The sequence below is a fragment of the Centroberyx affinis genome, unplaced genomic scaffold (genome assembly GCF_046629955.1).
Source record: "Centroberyx affinis isolate AG114_WGS23_722 - 3 ecotype Tasmania unplaced genomic scaffold, CSIRO-AGI_Caff_v1 ptg003207l_1, whole genome shotgun sequence".
In the NCBI taxonomy this organism is placed as follows: Eukaryota; Metazoa; Chordata; class Actinopteri; order Beryciformes; family Berycidae; genus Centroberyx; species Centroberyx affinis.
In genome coordinates, this window is record NW_027281246.1 from 42,737 (window position 1) to 62,500 (window position 19,764).

At 43.2% G+C, this 19,764-nt stretch overlaps 1 protein-coding gene across 1 annotated transcript in view; it reads right to left on the reverse strand.

Annotated features, from left to right (window-relative positions):
* The window catches only part of wdr62 (WD repeat domain 62), a 49,519-nt gene that overhangs the window by 10,248 nt on the left and 19,507 nt on the right, over positions 1 to 19,764 (reverse strand). The window contains exons 11-27 of the mRNA XM_071538097.1: positions 18,312 to 18,475; positions 16,339 to 16,430; positions 14,549 to 14,674; positions 13,986 to 14,056; positions 11,624 to 11,745; positions 11,387 to 11,462; positions 10,419 to 10,530; positions 9,853 to 9,916; positions 9,260 to 9,376; positions 8,175 to 8,325; positions 6,667 to 6,669; positions 6,248 to 6,292; positions 5,869 to 6,117; positions 3,191 to 3,270; positions 2,791 to 2,967; positions 861 to 1,129; positions 499 to 612 (exon numbers count right to left, since the gene is read on the reverse strand). Coding sequence (XP_071394198.1) covers positions 499 to 612; positions 861 to 1,129; positions 2,791 to 2,967; positions 3,191 to 3,270; positions 5,869 to 6,117; positions 6,248 to 6,292; positions 6,667 to 6,669; positions 8,175 to 8,325; positions 9,260 to 9,376; positions 9,853 to 9,916; positions 10,419 to 10,530; positions 11,387 to 11,462; positions 11,624 to 11,745; positions 13,986 to 14,056; positions 14,549 to 14,674; positions 16,339 to 16,430; positions 18,312 to 18,475 — 2,032 coding nt within the window. The remainder of the gene's footprint in view (positions 1 to 498; positions 613 to 860; positions 1,130 to 2,790; positions 2,968 to 3,190; positions 3,271 to 5,868; positions 6,118 to 6,247; positions 6,293 to 6,666; positions 6,670 to 8,174; positions 8,326 to 9,259; positions 9,377 to 9,852; positions 9,917 to 10,418; positions 10,531 to 11,386; positions 11,463 to 11,623; positions 11,746 to 13,985; positions 14,057 to 14,548; positions 14,675 to 16,338; positions 16,431 to 18,311; positions 18,476 to 19,764) is intronic.

Below are 19,764 nucleotides of genomic sequence, written 5' to 3' on the forward strand. Positions count from 1 at the left end.
CTGTTTACTGATCTTATTAGTCTGGAAAAGCACATTGTAACAGTTTAGATAAACGCTATATAATTAAAGTTTATCACTATTATTATTGTTATTAGCCTACTGCTATACTATTGTGCAAACTTTTACACTTCTAAACCTATATGTGCTAGTGGTAGGGTAGTATAAAAAAAATAATAAGTTGTGCACATTTTATTTTAAGTGTGTTCCCTTTTCCACAATCAGCTCATGCCATGCTATTAATGATAATGAATGAAGTAATTAAAATAATAATAATAATGATAATAAAAAAAGCTGATTGCCCCGTCCACAATAATATCGTATATCATGATATTTTGGCGGGACAGCAGTGCAATTTTACATTTTACATTACTCCCCGAGTCTAACCAACAGCTTAGGTGCTGAGAGACGGCCAGTGTCAGTTTTGGTAAAAATTCATATCGTCCATCTCTCCATCTCTCCATCTCTCTCTCTCTCTCTCTCTCTCATTCCTCCTCCTACCAGCAGCCAGGCTGTCAGCCAGAGTCTCAAAGTGATTCCTCAGAGCGTCTCCTTCCTCCTCCTCTTCCATCCCAGAACTTCCCATGGAGCTGCTCTGACTCAGAGAGTCTGTATCTGGAGAGGAGGAGGAGGAGGAGGAGGAGGAGGAGGAGGAGAGGAGAGGAGAGGAGAGGAGAGGAGAGAGGAGGTGAGAAGAGAGGGATGAGGATACAAGAAGGAAGAGGAGAGGAGGAGGAAACATTAATTATTACAGTTTATTGCTTAATGTTCACTGTTGCAGTAAAATAGTAAAGTCAAAATAAAGTTGTTCAGTAGAAACATGGCTGATCACAGATCAGTTTTCATCACTGAGTCCGTCTCACCGTCCGGAGTCGGCTCCAGGCTGCCAGCAGATCCTTCACAGCAGGCCGAGTCTGGGCTCAGCTCTGTCGGCCAGGCTGGCTCCGCCCCCTGACCCCCGTCCTGACCCCCGTCCTGACCCCCGTCCTGACCCCCGTCCTGACCTCCGTCCTGACCCCCGTCCTGACCCCCGTCCTGACCCCCGTCCTGACCCCCGTCCTGACCCCCGTCCTGACCCTGCAGTGGAGGAGCCGTGCGCTGGGCGTCAGCCGGGGCCTGCACATCAAAATCCCTGCAAATACACACACACACACACACACACACACACACACCTCAGCAGCAGCAATATATCTCAATACACCATATCTATATCTAACAAGACTAGGTCAAAACCTAATATATGGCTGGACCGTGTATGGCTGTGCCATGTGCCACGGCCGACCAATGGTGTAACTCAGTCAGTCGGTCAGTCGCGTTTACAGGGCTGGCCCCACTGCTGCGGTCCAGCCAAAAATGGAGCTGATATCACCATTCATGAATTCACATGAATGGTGATATCAGCTCCATGTTATTCTGCTGTCAGGAACATGAATGGTGATATCAGCTCCATGTTATTCTGCTGTCAGGAACATGAATGGTGATATCAGCTCCATGTTATTCTGCTGTAGTAATCACTAATGAGACTCTTGACCATCACAGTTTCACAAGCTCTCCATCCAAATTATATTATTGTCACTTTGTAACGACATTTTTAAATTGTTGTTTACATTCTAGCAGCCAATGGCATCGCTGGAAAGATCTGAGTCTCAGAAATAAACAGAATTCTGCACAGTCAGACTTTGTTGTCACTGAACTATTGATCACATCGTATTGTGATTGTATTGAATCCTGAAACCCAGTTTGGGTGTAGACCAAGGTGTTCAACAGAGTTGGCAAACTGTTACCTTTCTGACACTATAAAACATTCATTAGATGAAGGCAGTGTAGTGGGAGCAGTAATTTTGGACTTGAAAAAAGGATTTGATACAGTGAACCATGAAATTCTCTTAAATAAACACTAAAAAAATTGCATTTCTCAAATGATGCATTAACTTGGTTTAGATCTTATCTTGAATGCAGAGAGCAGTGTGTCAGAATAAACCCAGTCATCTGTCCAAACTGAAACAGAATGGGCATTCCACAAGGTTCAATTCTGGGGCCCTTTTCAGTTTACATTTCAAATATTCTCACACTTCTAGTTTTGAAATGTTTTGTAAATGTCTCGTAGGTTCGGTTGTATTGTCAGACACCTTCCATGTGGGAATGGTCTTCTTTGCCTCTCTGCTGTATGTTTATTATTTCAGCTAGTGCTGCCACCTAGTGCTGCCTTCCAGCACTGCACACAGACTGTTAAGATGCATCTTTCATGCATACAGCCTGAAGATTTTAAAAATAATGCTATGTGTCTGATAAAAATCCACATCAACGAATTCCCACAATCGATTCTGTGAACTAATTGTTTTTCCGGCCCTGGTGGATTTTGAAAAGGCGAACGGCCGTGTTCCCTGAGGTTTCCTGTAGGAGGCGCCGTGGCAGTACGGGGAGCCGGGTCTGCTGTGAGCCGCTCAGTCCCTGTTCAGACTGGCAGCTGGTTTGTGTTGTTGGCATCAAGTCAAGCTGCTTCAAGATGGCCACTGGACTCCGACAAGGATCAACCTTGTCCCCCTCCCTGTTAGGTGACATTAGGGCGGCATCACTGCGGTTTGCAGATGATGTCGTCCTTTTGACTTCAGACTTTGATCATCATGTGCACTGGAGCGGCCTGGGATGAGACTCAGCACCTTCAGTCGGACACTATGGTTCTCCAACGGAAGAAGGAGACCTGCCCCGGCTGCCTGAAGCGGAGCAGTTCAGGTCTCTCAGGTCTTATTGACCGCCGGTTGGGTGGCTGTGGTAATGCGAGTGTTGTATCACATTGTGGCGGCACAGACAGAGCTGAGCCACAAAGCAAAGCTCTTCGATGCATCAGTGGATCTTTGTTGGACCCTCACCGAAGGAGATCGTGGATAAAAGCGGCTCAGATGAGGTTCCCCCGCAGGGTGGAGCCGCTGCTCCGCCATAATGAGGAGACTCTTGAAAAAGTTCAGGCACCTGGGAAGGATGAGCCCTTTAGTGTGTAAAGATATAGAGGAGTGATGTAGTGTGATAGTGGACAGGTATAGAGGAGTGGAGTCTCATTGATTGACCTGAATTTAATTCTTTTAAGTCCATGGTGTCAACAGCACTGTGGTAAAAACTGGTCTTTGGAGCTCAAACAATCCACACACACACACACACACATATATATAACATTTTCTATCCAATCTCCACTCACCCCTCAGCCGCGGTGCTGTTGGCGGGGTACAGGATGGAGCTGAGAGCAGAAAACTTCTCGTCATCTGGAACCTGCTGCACCTTCACATCAAACAGAGTCACACGGTCAACCAGAGGAACATCTCAGTCTAATCTGACCCAAGGTTCAGACAGAGTCATATACTGTGATCCTGCTGTCCATGTTATGCCCATGGTGATGTCATGGACGACGCTGTTCCATATTTACAGCCAACACCAAGTTTTACAGAAGACACTCTAAAACCTGGACTAACTCTGTCTATATATGGCTCTGGTCTAACTGGACTAACTCTGTCTATATATGGCTCTGGTCTAACTCTGTATATGGCTCTGGTCTAACTGGACTACCTCTGTCTATATATGGCTCTGGTCTAACTGGACTGTCTATATATGGCTCTGGTCTAACTGGACTAACTGTTTATATATGGCTCTGGTCTAACTGGACTGTCTATATATGGCTCTGGTCTAACTGGACTAACTGTCTATATATGGCTCTGGTCTGACTGGACTACCTCTGTCTATATATGGCTCTGGTCTAACTGGACTAACTCTGTCTATATATGGCTCTGGTCTAACTGGACTAACCGTCTATATATGACTCTGGTCTAACTGGACTGTCTATATATGGCTCTGGTCTAACTGGACTAACTGTCTATATATGGCTCTGGTCTAACTGGACTAACTGGCCAGACATGATGGTCTGATGTGGTTTAAACAGCAGCAGCCTTGCCTCTGCAGTACTGAGGAGAGAGAGCTGAAAGTGTGATGAGGCCCAGTGCAGTCCAGTCCACAACATCCATTATAAAATCCATATGTCAGGTTTCAGTGTCGGGCCTCGGGCTAACAGCTGGACCTCAGGGATACAAAGCTTTTAACGTCTGCTGCTGCAACATTATTCTCAGAGTCCAACCAGTAGCACACAGCTGAAGCTACACAACTTTACTACACACAAACCTTCAAATTGGTGATGATTGTTCTCTCTCTTTTTTTTAAATCTGTATTTGTGTCCCGTTTGTTAAAGGCAGAATGTTTTTCAAAGACTGTAAGATGCTACACTGTAAAGCACACTGCAGGGTTGGAGGTTAACCAGAGAAATGCAGCACAGTGCTAGTTACAAGCTCACCATCTTAGAGCGTATGGGTGAAAAATTCAGTATTGTTTTTCACTAGCTGCACTGATATCATCATAGACAGGTTTTTTTTTTATTCAATTTGTTGTTGCGGTTAAAGCAAAACAAAGTTATAACAGCTTTATCTCAAACAAAAGGAAACCTTAATATGATGGAGTCTTTCAAAGTAAAACTTAGTATGTCAACAATATTAACTTATAGGGATGAAGCAGCGGTAAAAAGAAAAAACAGATTGCCAAAAGCCAACAGTATCTGTACACTGAAGCACACAGCAGAGCTTATGGACTCGTCTCACTGCCTAGCTATGTTCCACTGTGAAATTACATGAACTTCATACAAACACTAAATTTATCCTCTGCACACAAGCCAACCATCATGAATAACTTAAGATGTATTATTGACACTGAAGTTATGTCTCTTAACTGTGTCTCAAGGAAACACTTTACACAACTTTCAGAAATCCTGTGAAAGGTCTTGGCTGAACGGACTGGAAAATATTTAGGTTTATATCTGACTGATTAACTTTTGTGAATGCAGCATCCAGCTGTAGAGGAGTGTAATCAGTTCACACATACGGTTGGGTATAGGGCTACAACTAACGATTATTTTCATTGTCGATTAATCTGTCGATTATTTTCTCAATTAATCGATTAGTTTGATCTATAAAATGTCAGAAAATGGTGTAAAATGTGGATCAGTGTTTCCCAAAGCCCAAGATGACGTCCTCAAATGTCTTGTTTTGTCCACAACCCAAAGATATTCAGTTTACTGTCATAGAGGAGGAAAGAAACCAGAAAATATTCACATTTAAGAAGCTGGAATCAGAGAATTTTGACTTATTTTTCTTAAAAAATGACTCAAACCGATTACTTGATTATCAAAATAGTTGACGATTAATTTAATAGTTGACAACTAATCGATTAATCGTTGCAGCTCTAGTTGGGTAGCTTTCTCCCCTGGCTGCCCATCAACTTATTTGGTGTGTAGCCTGTGACTGGCTGTCAGGCCGGCTAACTTGGCTAGCTGCTACAGCTCAATCAGGCTTAAATAAAAGAATAAGCTGACCTCCAACAGAGTATTTCAACATAATTCAAACCTACGTTCAGCAACCATTTTAACAAGAACTTCCGATGTACAATATGCACATCGCTACAAGAACTGTAACCATAAAAGCCCTATCAAACAAACTGATGTAGAATCAATTCACTTTCCTTCTCTAAATCCACGAGACACTTCAGACATCAAGCTGAAATGGAAAAAGCTTTTCAGACCGTACTGAAAAAGCAGCAGTTACTTCCAGGTGAAATTTCCACATGTGCAGCTTTGGATCAAAGCCTCCAGCTGAAAGCAGCTGTGTGCAGCTCAGCGCCTCACTCAGGTCCAACAGCACCACCTACTGCCTCAATACTGACATGACAGCTTGACTAGCACTCCCAGATGGTTTCCAGTAGCTTTGTGTTTGACTACAGCTGTTGTATGACCCTCACCCCACTAAACCCCACCCACTGGTCAATCCTCTGCATGTTAATTACCTTCTCCTCCTCTTCCTCCACCTCTTCCTCCTCCTCTTCCCCCAGCAGGCTGTCCAGGCTCTGAGGGTGGAAGTGCAGGTCTTCCTCCTCCTCTTCCTCCTGCTCCTGCTCCTGCTCCTTGGTGGGGCTGGGGGAGAAGTGGGAGCAGATGGTGAGGGGGTCGGATTGCTCCGCCCATCGACCTCGTGGTGGGCGGGGCTCGGGCTCAGCAGCTGGCTGGACCGCAGAGGAACCTCCACCTTGACCCTGCTGAACACACAACATACACACGCTGATGTTAAATGACTATTACACATTATATACTGTAGCCTATGGTTGAGGTGTGTGTGTGTGTGTGTGTGTGTGTGTGTGTGTGTGTGCGTGTGGGGGGGGGGCTCACCAGTTTGCGGAACCACATGGGGAGTTTTCCGTTGGTCTGGAGGAGCTGGGGGTCCGGAGGGAAGTCTGCAGCAGAAACACAACAGACCGGTCAGTGGATTCAAGGCAGCTGAACATTTCAGTTCTGGTTCCACATCTGTCCCTGTTCTGGTTTGTTTTACTCTTTATCACAATACAGACATTAAGGCTCTATGTGATCACTTTTTTGTGGTAAAACATTCACTTTTAATTGCCCTTAGTGTTGCAGTTTGCCTTTCCAATCTCAAACCAAACAACGTAACATGAGAGACTGAACAGACTCTGAGGCAGTGTGCTGACAGATGGACTGAGACCGTCTTGAGAGGCCGGTCTCAGTCCGCTTCCAAACCAACTCTGGTGGTTCCTTGGTAGTGAGAATGCAATTCGACCAAAGGACCGAACTGGCTACGTATGATGGCTTACCTGATGCGGTTTCTGAGTAGAAACTGGTGGGTGAATGTCACTGTAGGCGCTCATTAGAGCGCGCCTTCTACAGAGGAGTCTGGAAACGGAGCGTCTTTGTCGAATCAAATACAGCAACACATGAGCTGCGTTCGGAATGGTTCACTCATTCCCTCACTCACTATTCCCCATGTAGTGTTTATCATATAGTGCACTATATGGGCAATGACACTACATTGGACACTACAGTAAATATCGTTGCGCTGGATATCGGTGTGAGTTCCAGCCTCACCTAAACAAACCAAGCATCATGACAGCAGGTTGAAATGGACTCAGGTCGTATTGATTCAAGTTTTGAACATTAAATTACAAATAATTGTTGAAATTCTAAATTCCAATACTTAATGGCAGCAAGCTGTTTTGGTTTGGTAAACAAGCTTGTGAGCTAATGACTAGCAGAAGCTTTCATATCACCTCCTGTCCTGTATTGGTGGATAAAGTAGTCAGCTGACCTGTAACGATGATTCCTGCAGTTTTGCTCTTGGTTCCAAACGGAGGAAACTCGACTGAGGAGTCTGATACGTCTTTTGTTGATTTGCCAACGCTGTCAACCGGTAAACAGACCAGTTTCTATTAGCTAACATGCTAGCTGCTGCTTCTTCTTCGGTAAGACACGATCACATTGCATTGTGGTATACAGGAGAAATTGTAGGGTACACTGTCTGTTCACTACAATTTGTAGTGCATTGTGGGTATCTTATAGTGGACTATCTAGTGAATCAAATTAACCGTTGAGAATTCGGACACTAGCTGAAAATGGCGGATACACTATATAGTGCACTATTTCTGTAATAGGGAACGGTTTCGAACAGAGCTATTGTTTTCCAGACGAGCCTTGATTCACATTCAAACTGAATATTCTGCTCATGCAGTAAACACTGGTATACAAACCAGAGAATAACAGCAAGGACAAAAACCTGTCCTGCTGCTGGGGCACAAGCCTATGCTCCATTGCTTTCCTGTGTTTTGTTTTGTTTTTTTCCAGAAGTACAGAATTCTGGCATGAAAATTCTGACCAATGAGGGACCAGTTTGATCACGCATGGCGTTTGTTTACAAATCTTGGTCCGCTTAGAAATATTGCTGTGTGAAAAGAAACCGAACCAAGGGTGAACTGCAACACTGTAACAAATTAGTCGCCGATTCGGAACAAAGCAAACAAACTACAGGTGTAGAAAAACTCCCCGAGTGTTTCTAAGGACAAACAGTTTGATCCCAGCAGCCTACAGTGTCAGGAGAGTTTACTGATCAGTAAGCACATGCTGGTTTGTTGTCTGATCTCATTAAAAGAGCAACAGCAGTAAAATCTACAGAGTGACATTGTGAGTTCTGACCAGAGGAGCTGCTGACAGAGCTTTAAAGCTAAAGATCAGAGCTACTATTCTCTTTGTTTTAGAGGGAAACAAGGCTAAATTCTGTTATTTTACCTTCTGTTCTGTATCGATCTACTCGTGGAGATAGTGCTGTGGCTGTGGTGGAGCCTTCATCCTCACCATGAGTGGAGTCCAATCTGGCAGGAGTCTTGGGGTCCAACTCTTCCTCCTCCTCTTCCTCCATCTGAGGAAGCTGGGTGGAAGGAACAGCGATGAATGTCTCCCTCCTACAAACCAACAAAGGAGACGCTGGTACTCAGTCTGCAGGTTTCACAAAGCTAGTGAGATAGCTCAGTGAGATAAGGTGATATAGTGTACCTGAGGTGATGCAGTGTACCTGAGGTGATGCAGTGTACCTGAGGTGATGCAGTGTACCTGAGGTGATGTAGAGTACCTGAGGTGATGCAGTGTACCTGAGGTGATGTAGAGTACCTGAGGTGATATAGAGTACTTGAGGTGATATAGAGTACCTGAGGTGATATAGAGTACCTGAGGTGATATAGAGTACCTGAGGTGATATAGAGTACCTGAGGTGATATAGAGTACTTGAGGTGATATAGAGTACTTGAGGTGATATAGAGTACCTGAGGTGATGTAGTATACCTGAGGTGATATAGAGTACTTGAGGTGATATAGAGTACCTGAGGTGATGTAGTGTACCTGAGGTGATATAGAGTACTTGAGGTGATATAGAGTACTTGAGGTGATATAGAGTACCTGAGGTGATGTAGTATACCTGAGGTGATATAGAGTACCTGAGGTGATATAGAGTACTTGAGGTGATATAGAGTACCTGAGGTGATATAGAGTACCTGAGGTGATATAGAGTACTTGAGGTGATGTAGAGTACCTGAGGTGATATAGAGTACCTGAGGTGATATAGAGTACTTGAGGTGATGTAGAGTAACCGAGGTGATGTAGTGTACCTGAGGTGATAAGAGTACATGAGGTGACTAAGGCTGGTGATAATTGAGAAGGACCTTGTATAAGACTGCTATTAGGGAGTGTGCAATATTGAAATATGCTTTTTGTGCATGAGCATGACTGTGGATGAAAGTTGTTTGTCTATGTGGAATGATGTTTTTTAACTGACATGGCATCAAATGCAGAACAAATATCTGCACCAACAGACAAAGTATGGTCTTATCTCCTACAGTGTACCTGATGTTGTGCGGTCTGCTGGTGGAGGTCTGGGCTACGGCCGTCGGCCTCCTGCGGACCAGCCTCTTCCTCATGGTGTTGGTCATCTGGGAGTCCAGACGCCACACAAACACACAGCTAGAGATCAACGAAACAAAACGCAGAAAGGTTTGTTTAAATTATCGAGTTTAAAACTGAGCAGACATCTGTGGTTCTATCCTGAGAAAATATCAGCATCCTCAGCTTAGAACACGCTCAGCTTAGAACAGCCATGTTTCTGAAGTATGAGTGCAGCCAGCAGCTGCTCAGGTCGTAACGAAGAGAATCACTGAACAAAACATTACATTCATGCGTTGATTTAGACAAAACAGTTAGAAAATCCCTGGGCTGCTTCCTGGTAGTAAGTAAGTTTACCTGGACAGCAGGTAATAATCTTTACGACAACAGTCTGAATAAGAAATTGCCATGTACACAGCATTTTCTGTTTACCTTAATCCAAATATGGTCATAGTCGGCGTACGCAGAATCGCATGAAGACATGCACGGCCCAAACACCTTTAGGTTTACCTGTCTGATGAGGTGAAGACTGAGGTTTACCTGTCTGATGTGTTTACCTGTCTCCTGATACGGTGATGAGGTGTCTGCAGTCTTGACTGAATCTCATACAGGTGACAATCTCTATGGAAATAAAGACAACAGAGGAAGCAATTAAACCTCTGGAGTCAAGGAAAGGGTTTTACCTGACTATTAAACCCTTAACCACTCCAGCTGAAGGGTTTTCCTGGCCACCTAAGTCTAAATGCAAATATCCAAACCCTGAATAACTTAGGGTTAGGGGCTTCTGAAAGAAGTGTTCTGCATCTATGGATGCTGAATGGATTCCAAAGACTAAAAGCAAAAAACTTCCCAAGTAGGACAACAAAATTAATCACAAAAGGCTTTAATATATTCTCAGGGGGATCAGAGTTTCAGATACTGTGTCTTCCTAAACAAGTTACTGAGGAGACTCCCTGGACTACACACCAAGGATTAGTATCCCAAGCTTTATTTTCAGTAGTGCTAAAAAAAAATACAATAAAATAAAATGAAACATTGAAAAGCAAACACACATCTTAAGTTATATTGAGATCACAACATATGCAGCTCTACACTGAATGCAGCGATGAGACGAAGTATTTACCAGAGTGTCCGAACAGGGAGGCGACGCACTCTCCTGACTCGTAGTCAAAGACAGTGATGTTCTTATCGGAGCAGCTGGTGGCGAGGAACGTCCCGGACGGATCCATCTGAACCTGCAGCAAACCGACAGGTCAGCACACCGCCTCCAGCCCGGACCCTGAGGCTCAGCCGGGTTTCACAGTGCTAAAGCTGTTCTACATACAATCTGACCTAGGGCTGGGCCATAATTCAATATTATCGTTTATCGTCTTTCAGTGGAATCATATCGTGATGATATGAAGATATTTTAATATCGTGACACATTTCTGCTGTCTGAACTGATGATGACAAGCAAATTTTACTTAAAAACTCTGATAAAATGAGGTATGGTAGGAATATTATTTGAATATTTCTGTTTTGTTTGACATCACACCTAACATCACCATTCGGTTCAATGAGATGAACATTAATTTGATTATTTAACGTGATTTTGCATACATGAACCATATCGTGATATATATTGATAGAGAAAAATCCTTATGATTATCATGATATTGATTTCAACTATATCGCCCAGCCCTAATTTGACCCCTATGGACTCCCAGGGTTCAGCCTAACCCAGCAGGAACACTGGATCTACATTCTAGCACTGAAACCATTAGTCAATTAATCGATTACTCAATGAACAGAAAATTGATCAATTATAATTTTGATAATCAATGAATAGTTTTAGTTATTTATCAAGTAAAAACACCAAATATTTGCTGGTTACAGCTTCACAAATGTGAAGATTTGCTGCTTTTCTCCGTTTCATCTCATTATTAAATGTATTTTAAGGAAGAAATCTGAAGACTCACTATGGAGTCTGGGAACTGAGATGGACATTTGTCGTTATTTGTGACATTTTATAGACTAAATGATTAATCGAATATCAAAAGAATAATCAATAGATTATTCTTTTGATATTGAAAGTGCGGCGGGCCTGCCTACCTTCAGCAGCGCTCCGTCGTCGCTGGACGAGCCTTTGAAACACTTCTTCAGCTTCCCGCTGCCCACGTTGTAAACCCTGCCGACGACAGCTCCGTTACCACCGGCAACAAGCATCACCTGAAGTTCTTCATCATTCAATATGTTTAAAATCCTCAGTCTGTCAAGCAAGCACTTCAGTTCCCTTCTATCCTTTAAAAAGTGACATCATTAGGTTTAACTTCCAGAGGTTTCTTCCACCTGATGTTGCGGTCCTGGCAGGCGATGGCGGCGTGCGTCCGCGAGGCGTCCAGGTCCATGTCGTACAGAGTGGTCTTCTCCACCACGTGGTGACTCCTGGAGAACGTCAGACCCTCCGCCGTCTGGACCAGGGACGACACACACACACACACACACACACACACACACACACACACACACACACGGAATCATGGGAGACCAGAACATACACAAAGTGATTTTGTTTTTCCTTTTTTCCCCCCTAAAGTGGATATTTAAACAACAACATGTCAGGCTGCGGTTTTCAGCGACTTTAGACTAGTTAAAGCAATATTCTATCTATCAATATATATCGCCTGCAAGTCTACAGTGGCACGAGTTGCGTGCATAGGACATGCAGAGCGAGAGCTTGCACCGGCCAGCTGCTGCGTGGAGACTCCCTGAGACGTGATGATGTAAACAAACAGCCACACAGCAGCAGCCGAGTTGCTGGTTTCACCTCTTCTCTAAAGCTTGTTGTCAAACTCGATCTGAATCGAAGATTTTCCTTTTTAAATCTAGCTCGTCTCCTCCCTCGTTTCAAAGCGGCGCTCTCCCCCTCCCTCCCTGAAAACAATTCTGGTAATGGCGGAATCGATGGAGCGAGCGAGTAAAAGTTTTCAACTAGTAAACCTGCTACCTGCCTCTTCACTTGTCATTGTGGGACATGTGACCTTCAGCTGGAGAAAGATCTGGCAAAGTGAGACTCAGGGTTCCTACACATTTTCAATTCAAAAATTCCAGACTTTTTCCAGACCTTGATTTGTTTTGAAGATTTTGTCTGGTGTTCAATATGATTTATGCAGATAGACATCTTGCCCCTGCTAACTAGGTCATATCACTGTATAGATGAAGATTGTTCTTCACAGAGACAAATATCAGAATATGTGAGATGATTGGCAGGGTTCCTACACGCTTTCCATTTTAAAACTCCATATTTTTCCCAGACCCTATGTTCTTGACCGGATTTGATTTTGGTGGGTATTTGATATAATGCAGCTGACAGCGGCTGGGTAATAAGAGCGTCCCTCTATCTGAACATTATTCTTCACATCAACTGTGGAAAAACTGTGGACTCAAAGTGGCTCCAGTAAGGGATAATGCCTGACGAGGTGTCCATTATCAGGAATTATACCATGGTCTGGGTGAATACTCGATTCTGATTGGCTGCAGGGTGTCCATTAATTCCTGATAATGAACAGTTTCCCTGCTCAGTTTCCCTGGCAACACCTGAGGGTTTGACTAATACCTGGAACAATCATTTCCGTCCCATAAGGTTCTTATGCAACGGAAACGTTGTTCACTGCTCCAGTAAATAGGACGAACCTTAGATAGGACTTGGCAGCAGGAGATATTTCTAGTCCGCTCAGCTCATAGAACCCTTTGGCTCAGCTAGGAGCCAGAAAGCTAACGTTATGCTGCAACATTCAAAGTCAATAACAAACAGTAAATATAATTTGACAGTATGTTTAACAACAAGACTAGCTAGCTATCAGCCATGTCACTGTCCCCAAATCAATATCAAGATTTTCCTGAACAAATGAGATGGGTCGTGTGTCTGTCAGCTGCAGCCTGAAGCAGAGAGTTGAACAGCGAATGGGATGTGAGATGATCGCTCACCGTATGTGATGCAAAGTATCAGTTCAGAGGGGCAGTGTACTTCCTGTAGCTTGTGTGTTACAGTCGCCATCCTGTGGCGTTCAGAAGATGAGGCTGTTGCTATGGTTACTCATTTAGATACAGGCTGATGCTACGTAGCCAGCGCATTAATTTAGAACAGTGAACAGACAGTTTGACTGGAACTACTTAGTAGGTGTCCATTATCAGGAATTAATGGACACCCTGCAGCCAATCAGAATCGAGTATTCAACCAGACCATGGTATAAAACAACATAAAAGCTAGAATTATGTGTGTATCGGACCTGAACCACAACATTTTCCATACTTTTCCAGACATTTTTTCAAATTCCCAAACTATTCAAGACCTGGAAATGATCAAATTCATTTTTAATACTTTTCCAGACTTTCCAGACCTGCGTAGGAACTCTGGAGACTGGCAACCGGCGACATTTCTCTGTAGGTACGTCTATTTTAGCCAGTAGCCTTTACGCACGGTTTAGGTTTTGGCCTTTAGGTGTTTTTTTTTCACAAATAAAGTTTGCAGTTTGCACTAATGCTGGAAATGGATTTCATTACACAGCAAACAATATTCATTGTTGGGGTCCATACTTTCAGCACATGCAATCAGAGACGCATTGAAATAGTATGCCTTAATATTTGAATTTATCACATATATCGCCATCGCAATATCCAACAAGATCGTTCAGGCCTGCTGCGGACTGACCTGCTCAGCTGTGCGGAAGTAGATGCTCTTATCGGCTCCACAGCTCACCATGCGCACCTCCGGACTCTCACCTGCAGCACAGGTAGGACTGTTCAGTCTGTCTATACAACACAGGTAGGACTGTTCAGTCTGTCTATACAACACAGGTAGGACTGTTCAGTCTGTCTATACAGCACAGGTAGGGCTGTTCAGTCTGTCTATACAACACAGGTAGGACTGTTCAGTCTGTCTATACAGCACAGGTAGGGCTGTTCAGTCTGTCTATACAACACAGGTAGGACTGTTCAGTCTGTCTATACAACACAGGTAGGACTGTTCAGTCTCCATTGATCTCCATAGATCTTCATCTATATCATTGTTTTAATTGGTTTTATTTCGTCTTATTCTTCTCTGTCTTGTAACAATGTACACTAAGCTATGTTCCACTAAGCGATGTTCCATGTGTAAATGTACTTGGCCAATGTAATGGTTCTGATACATGAGTTTTTCACTAGTGGTTTCTGTGGCAGCTGTGTGTGCAGCTAGCTGACTCCTCTGCAGACGGACGGTTGACTCGGTCGTACCGGTGAACTTGACGGCGGTGATGGAGGCGGAGTGGTCGTTCACGGTCTGCTGCAGGCTGTAGCTCTTCTCCAGGTCGAAGACGTGGATCAGACGATCTCTGCTGGCCGAGGCGAGCAGCTTCAAACCTGAAACGCATCCCGCTAAATACCGAGCGGCTCAAAACTCAAACTGCATCAGCGCTATTCACGCCGATCGTGGAGGAAGTGTTTTCAGCCAATCGGCTGTCTGATCTTCTTGCTGTTGTGAGTCACTGGCAGCAGTGTGAGCTGCCAGGATTCGTTTAGCTCATTATTATGAATCTATTCTGTTATTAGTACAGTCTCCGGCCTGCTGACGCTCCACACACTGTGGATGTTAGCTGCAGCAGCTAGCTTAGCATCTGGTCTGAAGTCCCACAGTGAACAGACTCAGACTGTCAGCCTTCAGGTCACACAGGTCAGAGCCTGTTGGCCATGTGATCAATGTCCGTCTTTAAGGACTGGGACTCGAGCTGAAATACACTGACAAAAAAAATCGAATTGCGATTATTTTACAGAATATCGCAAAGCTGCGATTCATATCATCACACATTTTTCTTGTCATAAATCTTTTAGAACTTTAAAATAGTTTAAAGAAAAGTGATGTAGTTAAAAACTGATGTGAGTGAGCAGATTTACTGAGTCTGATGAAGGTTTCATTCTAAAACTCCTTGTTCATAAAACCAGTTTGGACCAAACTCTCTCTGAAGAAACTGAGACTAAGATTTGGACATTGCAGAATTTCATATTTGTTTTTGTTTTTTTGATTAATGGTTCAGCTCTATTACACACAGAAAGGACCAAATACTGATCCATTTTGTGCCAATGTTGAAAATTATTCTAAACGCAAAAAATATATAATAGTACAATTGAAAATCAAGTTTAACTATCACATAGTTTTTTTAAAGTAAAGCACTATTCATATAACACTTGAAAAGTCCTATATGAATAAAGATTATTATTTTGCAAGGTGTTCCAACATCTGTCAACTGAGACTTGAGACTTTTTTCATTCTGAATGAAATCATCCCGAAGGAAGATCGCCACACAAGTGTTTACATGAGCGCTAAATATAACGATGGCATTAAGATGTGTGTTTACCTGCTCCACAGTATGGAATCAGAATAAAAGTTTCTGACATGAATCAGCTCTCTAACACGGTTTATGTTTTTAAAAGATGGAGCTGCGTCGGTTATTTCTTTCCTGCTGTTCTCTCTGATGAAGCAACAGATTTATCAAAACATACGACTCCATAAGTGTCAGAAAAAGACGTTTTGTTTTGCCCCCCCAGTGATTGATATCGATTTGTGAATTTTCACCTGTAAACCGAAACTGGCCGGAGAGGCGGAGTCACTGACACTGACCCACAGACTTCATATAAAAACAGGCCGCCCACATCAGGCCTGAGCACCCGGGTTAATGCACTATATTCCTTTTACTTGAATTGAACAAGCGCTCTTTAATTTTATTTTGGAGAGATTTTATGGTTGGACTGTTTTTAAGAGAAGATGATTGAATAAAATATTGAAATATTAATGAGACAAGTTTTTGATATTTATTTTGGGTAAATTAACTGTTATATTAATCGAGTAAAAAAAAATAATCTTTAGAATAATCGATAAATTAGTCGTTAGATTAATCAACTAATCGAAAAAATAATCGGTAGATTAATCGATAAAAAAAACAATCGTTAGGTGCAGCCCTAGTTTAGAGTCCTGTCTAGTGGCGGTGGAAGGTTAACCTCTGACCTCTGACCTCACTTCCTGCTCCTACCTGTGGCTGCGGGGGAAAACTCCAGACACAACACCTCCGAGTCGTGAGCCTCGATCTTCACCAGCTCATCCAGGAACTGCAGACCCAAGATCCTGCAGACAGACAACAACACAGAGTCTACTACAGTGTGTGTGTGTGTGAGATACACAAGTGTGACCAAGTCAGGTTCACTCGAGTCCCAAGTCAGTCTCAAGTCTTGAGGCACAAGACCGACTCAAGTCAAGTCTAAATGTAGAACAGCAAGTCAAGTCAGAACAAATCAAGAGTCCAGTATCAATTTAATATCTTAAAGAAAACTAAATATCTAGGACTTTTCAATGCAATATGGTTTTAATAGGATAAAAACTTGGTAAGAGCATCATGAGTTTGATTTCTATAATCACTTTCAACTTCAATAAATTCAATCATTCCATACAAATTCAGAAAACAGAATTTAAATTCAGTCGTCTGCTGGAACAAATCTCATCACTTTCAATCTGAGTCATTTACACAAACACAAGATCTCAAGTCAAGACTTTAGAAACCTTTTCAAGTCATCAGAGTACAAGTCAGAGTCAAGTCCCAAGTCACCAGAACCCAAGTCAAGTCAAGTCTCTAGCTAATAAAACACCTCTGGTGTGATATATTACTGATACAGGGTTATTTCTTTACAGGCAATAAAACGATCAACAGACGATCTGCTTTGCTCAGGATCAAGACAACCAGGATACGAAGTGATCAATAAAAGTTCAGTGACAACAAAGTCTGACTGTGCAGAATTCTGTTTATTTCTGAGACTCAAATCTTTCCAGCGATGCCATTGGCTGCTAGAATGTAAACAACAACTTAAAAATGTCGTTACAAAGTGACAATAATATAATTTGGATGGAGAGCTTGTGAAACTGTGATGGTCAAGAGTCTCATTAGTGATTACTACAGCAGAATAACATGGAGCTGATATCACCATTCATGTTCCTGACAGCAGAATAACATGGAGCTGATATCACCATTCATGTTCCTGACAGCAGAATAACATGGAGCTGATATCACCATTCATGTTCCTGACAGCAGAATAACATGGAGCTGATATCACCATTCATGTTCCTGACAGCAGAATAACATGGAGCTGATATCACCATTCATGTTCCTGACACAGACGGACTGACATGTTTTGTATTGTGATAATAAACTTTGTTTTATCATTGCAAGGACAGTCTTTATTTATTGAACATATATAATTAATGTGATTATTAGATCAACTTAAAGGATTTTGGTGTCTGCTAAAGTAAGTGACAGCACTTCCACCATTTTTGTAGAATGACCCAAGATCGTTTTCTCAGCTACAGTGGTAAGCAAAACATTATGATGTCACAGAGAAGTTGACCTTTGAACTTTTGGATATAAAATGTCATCACTTCATTTTATCCTATTAGACGTTTGTGTGAAATTTTGTCATAATTAGCGTATGAATTCTTGAGTTATGGCCAAAAACGTCTGTTGTGAGGTCACAGTGACCTTGACCTTTGACCACCAAGTTCTAATCAGTTCATCCTTGAGTCCAAGTGGAGGTCTGTGCCAGATGTAATGAAATTCCCTCCAGGCGTTCCTGAGACAAGGCGTTCATGAGAATGGGACGGACGTAAAATGAAAACATAATGCCTCTGGCCGCGGCTGTCTCCGGCACAGAGGCATAGAAACTGTTAAGTAAAAATGGCAGCCAACTAAAAACAGGTTGACAGGAATAAAATGTGCAAATAAAACAAAATGGTAAAAATGACATAAAAAACGTCTGTAACAATCTGTATTAAGAAGTCTGAGTTTAAGTTTGTTCCTGAGTTTGTTTGAGCTTATTGTGCTGCTGTGCTCAGTGCAAGTCCTTCAGTAGAAAAGCATCAGCTAAATGCCTAAAATGGAATGTAAATGTACAATGAGTGTGTGTGTGTGTGTGTGTGTGTGTGTGTGTGTGTGTGTGTGTGTGTGTGTGTGTTCCTCACCGCACGTTGCCACAGCGATCTCCAGCTGCCAGGTGCTGTCCGTCAGGACTGACAGCCAGCACTCTGATCCCTGCCTTCCCATCAGCCCCTGCTCCGTCCCCACGCTCCCCCTCTGCCTGGAGGTGCTGGGTGTTTTCCCCAACATACACAATCCTCAGCAGGTCCTGAAAACAAACGCACCACAAATGAGGAGATGAAAACAAACGCACCACAGACTAGGGCTGGGCGATAATTCAATATTATCGTTTACGTCTTTCAGTGGAATCATATCGTGATGATATGAAGATATTTTGATATCGTGACACATTTCTGCTGTCTGAATTAATGACAAGCAAATTTTACTTAAAAACTCTGATAAAATGAGGTATGGTAGGAATATTATTTGAATATTTCTGTTTTGTTTGACATCACACCTAACATTACCATTCGGTTCAATGAGATGAACATTCATTTGATTATTTAACGTGATTTTGCATACATGAACCATATTGTGATATATATGTTGATATAGAGAAAAATCCTTATGATTATGACACTGATTTCAACCATATGGCCCAGCCCTACCACAGACAAGGTTCCTCATTCTAAAACTGTAGATTCACACTATAGGGTCACGTACGTACGGCAAAAAAAAAAAAAATCTGATTTATAAACCTGTGGCTTGCAGTTTCCCTTCATGAATCCCCCCCCATGCCTCTCCCATAATGCATCATTTCGCACCGTCATGATGTTCTAACCTTGTGACAGTCCGTCCAGGCGCTTCACACCTTGAATGTGTTGCAGTTATTTTGGACACACCACCATGGAAAGCTCACTGCAAATACAGAGATGCTTTCTGTGCAGAGTAGACGGCTTTTAGGCTAAAGCAACAATAAACGATTAAAGGAACAATCGGTAATATTTTACTACTTTACTTCCACGACTGAACAGGGCTACAGATCTTTCTCTATAAACAACCCAGGTAGTGATGCGGGTCGATCCGAAACCCACGGGTCCTGCAGGTTTACCCGCGGGTGGGGCGGGTCAGGGTCGACTGAAGATAACATGGATAAGGAGACGGAGGCTGACGTGTCGGATCGGCCGGTCTGACCCTCACATCACTAACCCGGAGGTTTGGGTTTCTGCTCTGCCTGTCTGAGCTCACTGCAGGAGGAGCGGGTTGTTTCGGTCCGACCGGCTCTCCTCCTCTCCTGCTGCTGCCGGTGTGATGTCAGTGTGATGTCAGTGTGAGGTCAGAGTCATGTGATCTCCTCTCACGGCTTCTCCTATCACTGCTATGCCGACGACACTCAGCTCTCCCTCTGCTTCCCCTCAGACACACAGACCGGTGGAGCGTCTCCTCGTGTCTCAGAGACATCAGCTCGGATGTCTGTTCTCCACCTCGAGCTCAATCTTGAAAAGACGGAGCTGCTCTTTCTCCCGGGGACAGGTCGTCCTCTCACAGACCTCCGTC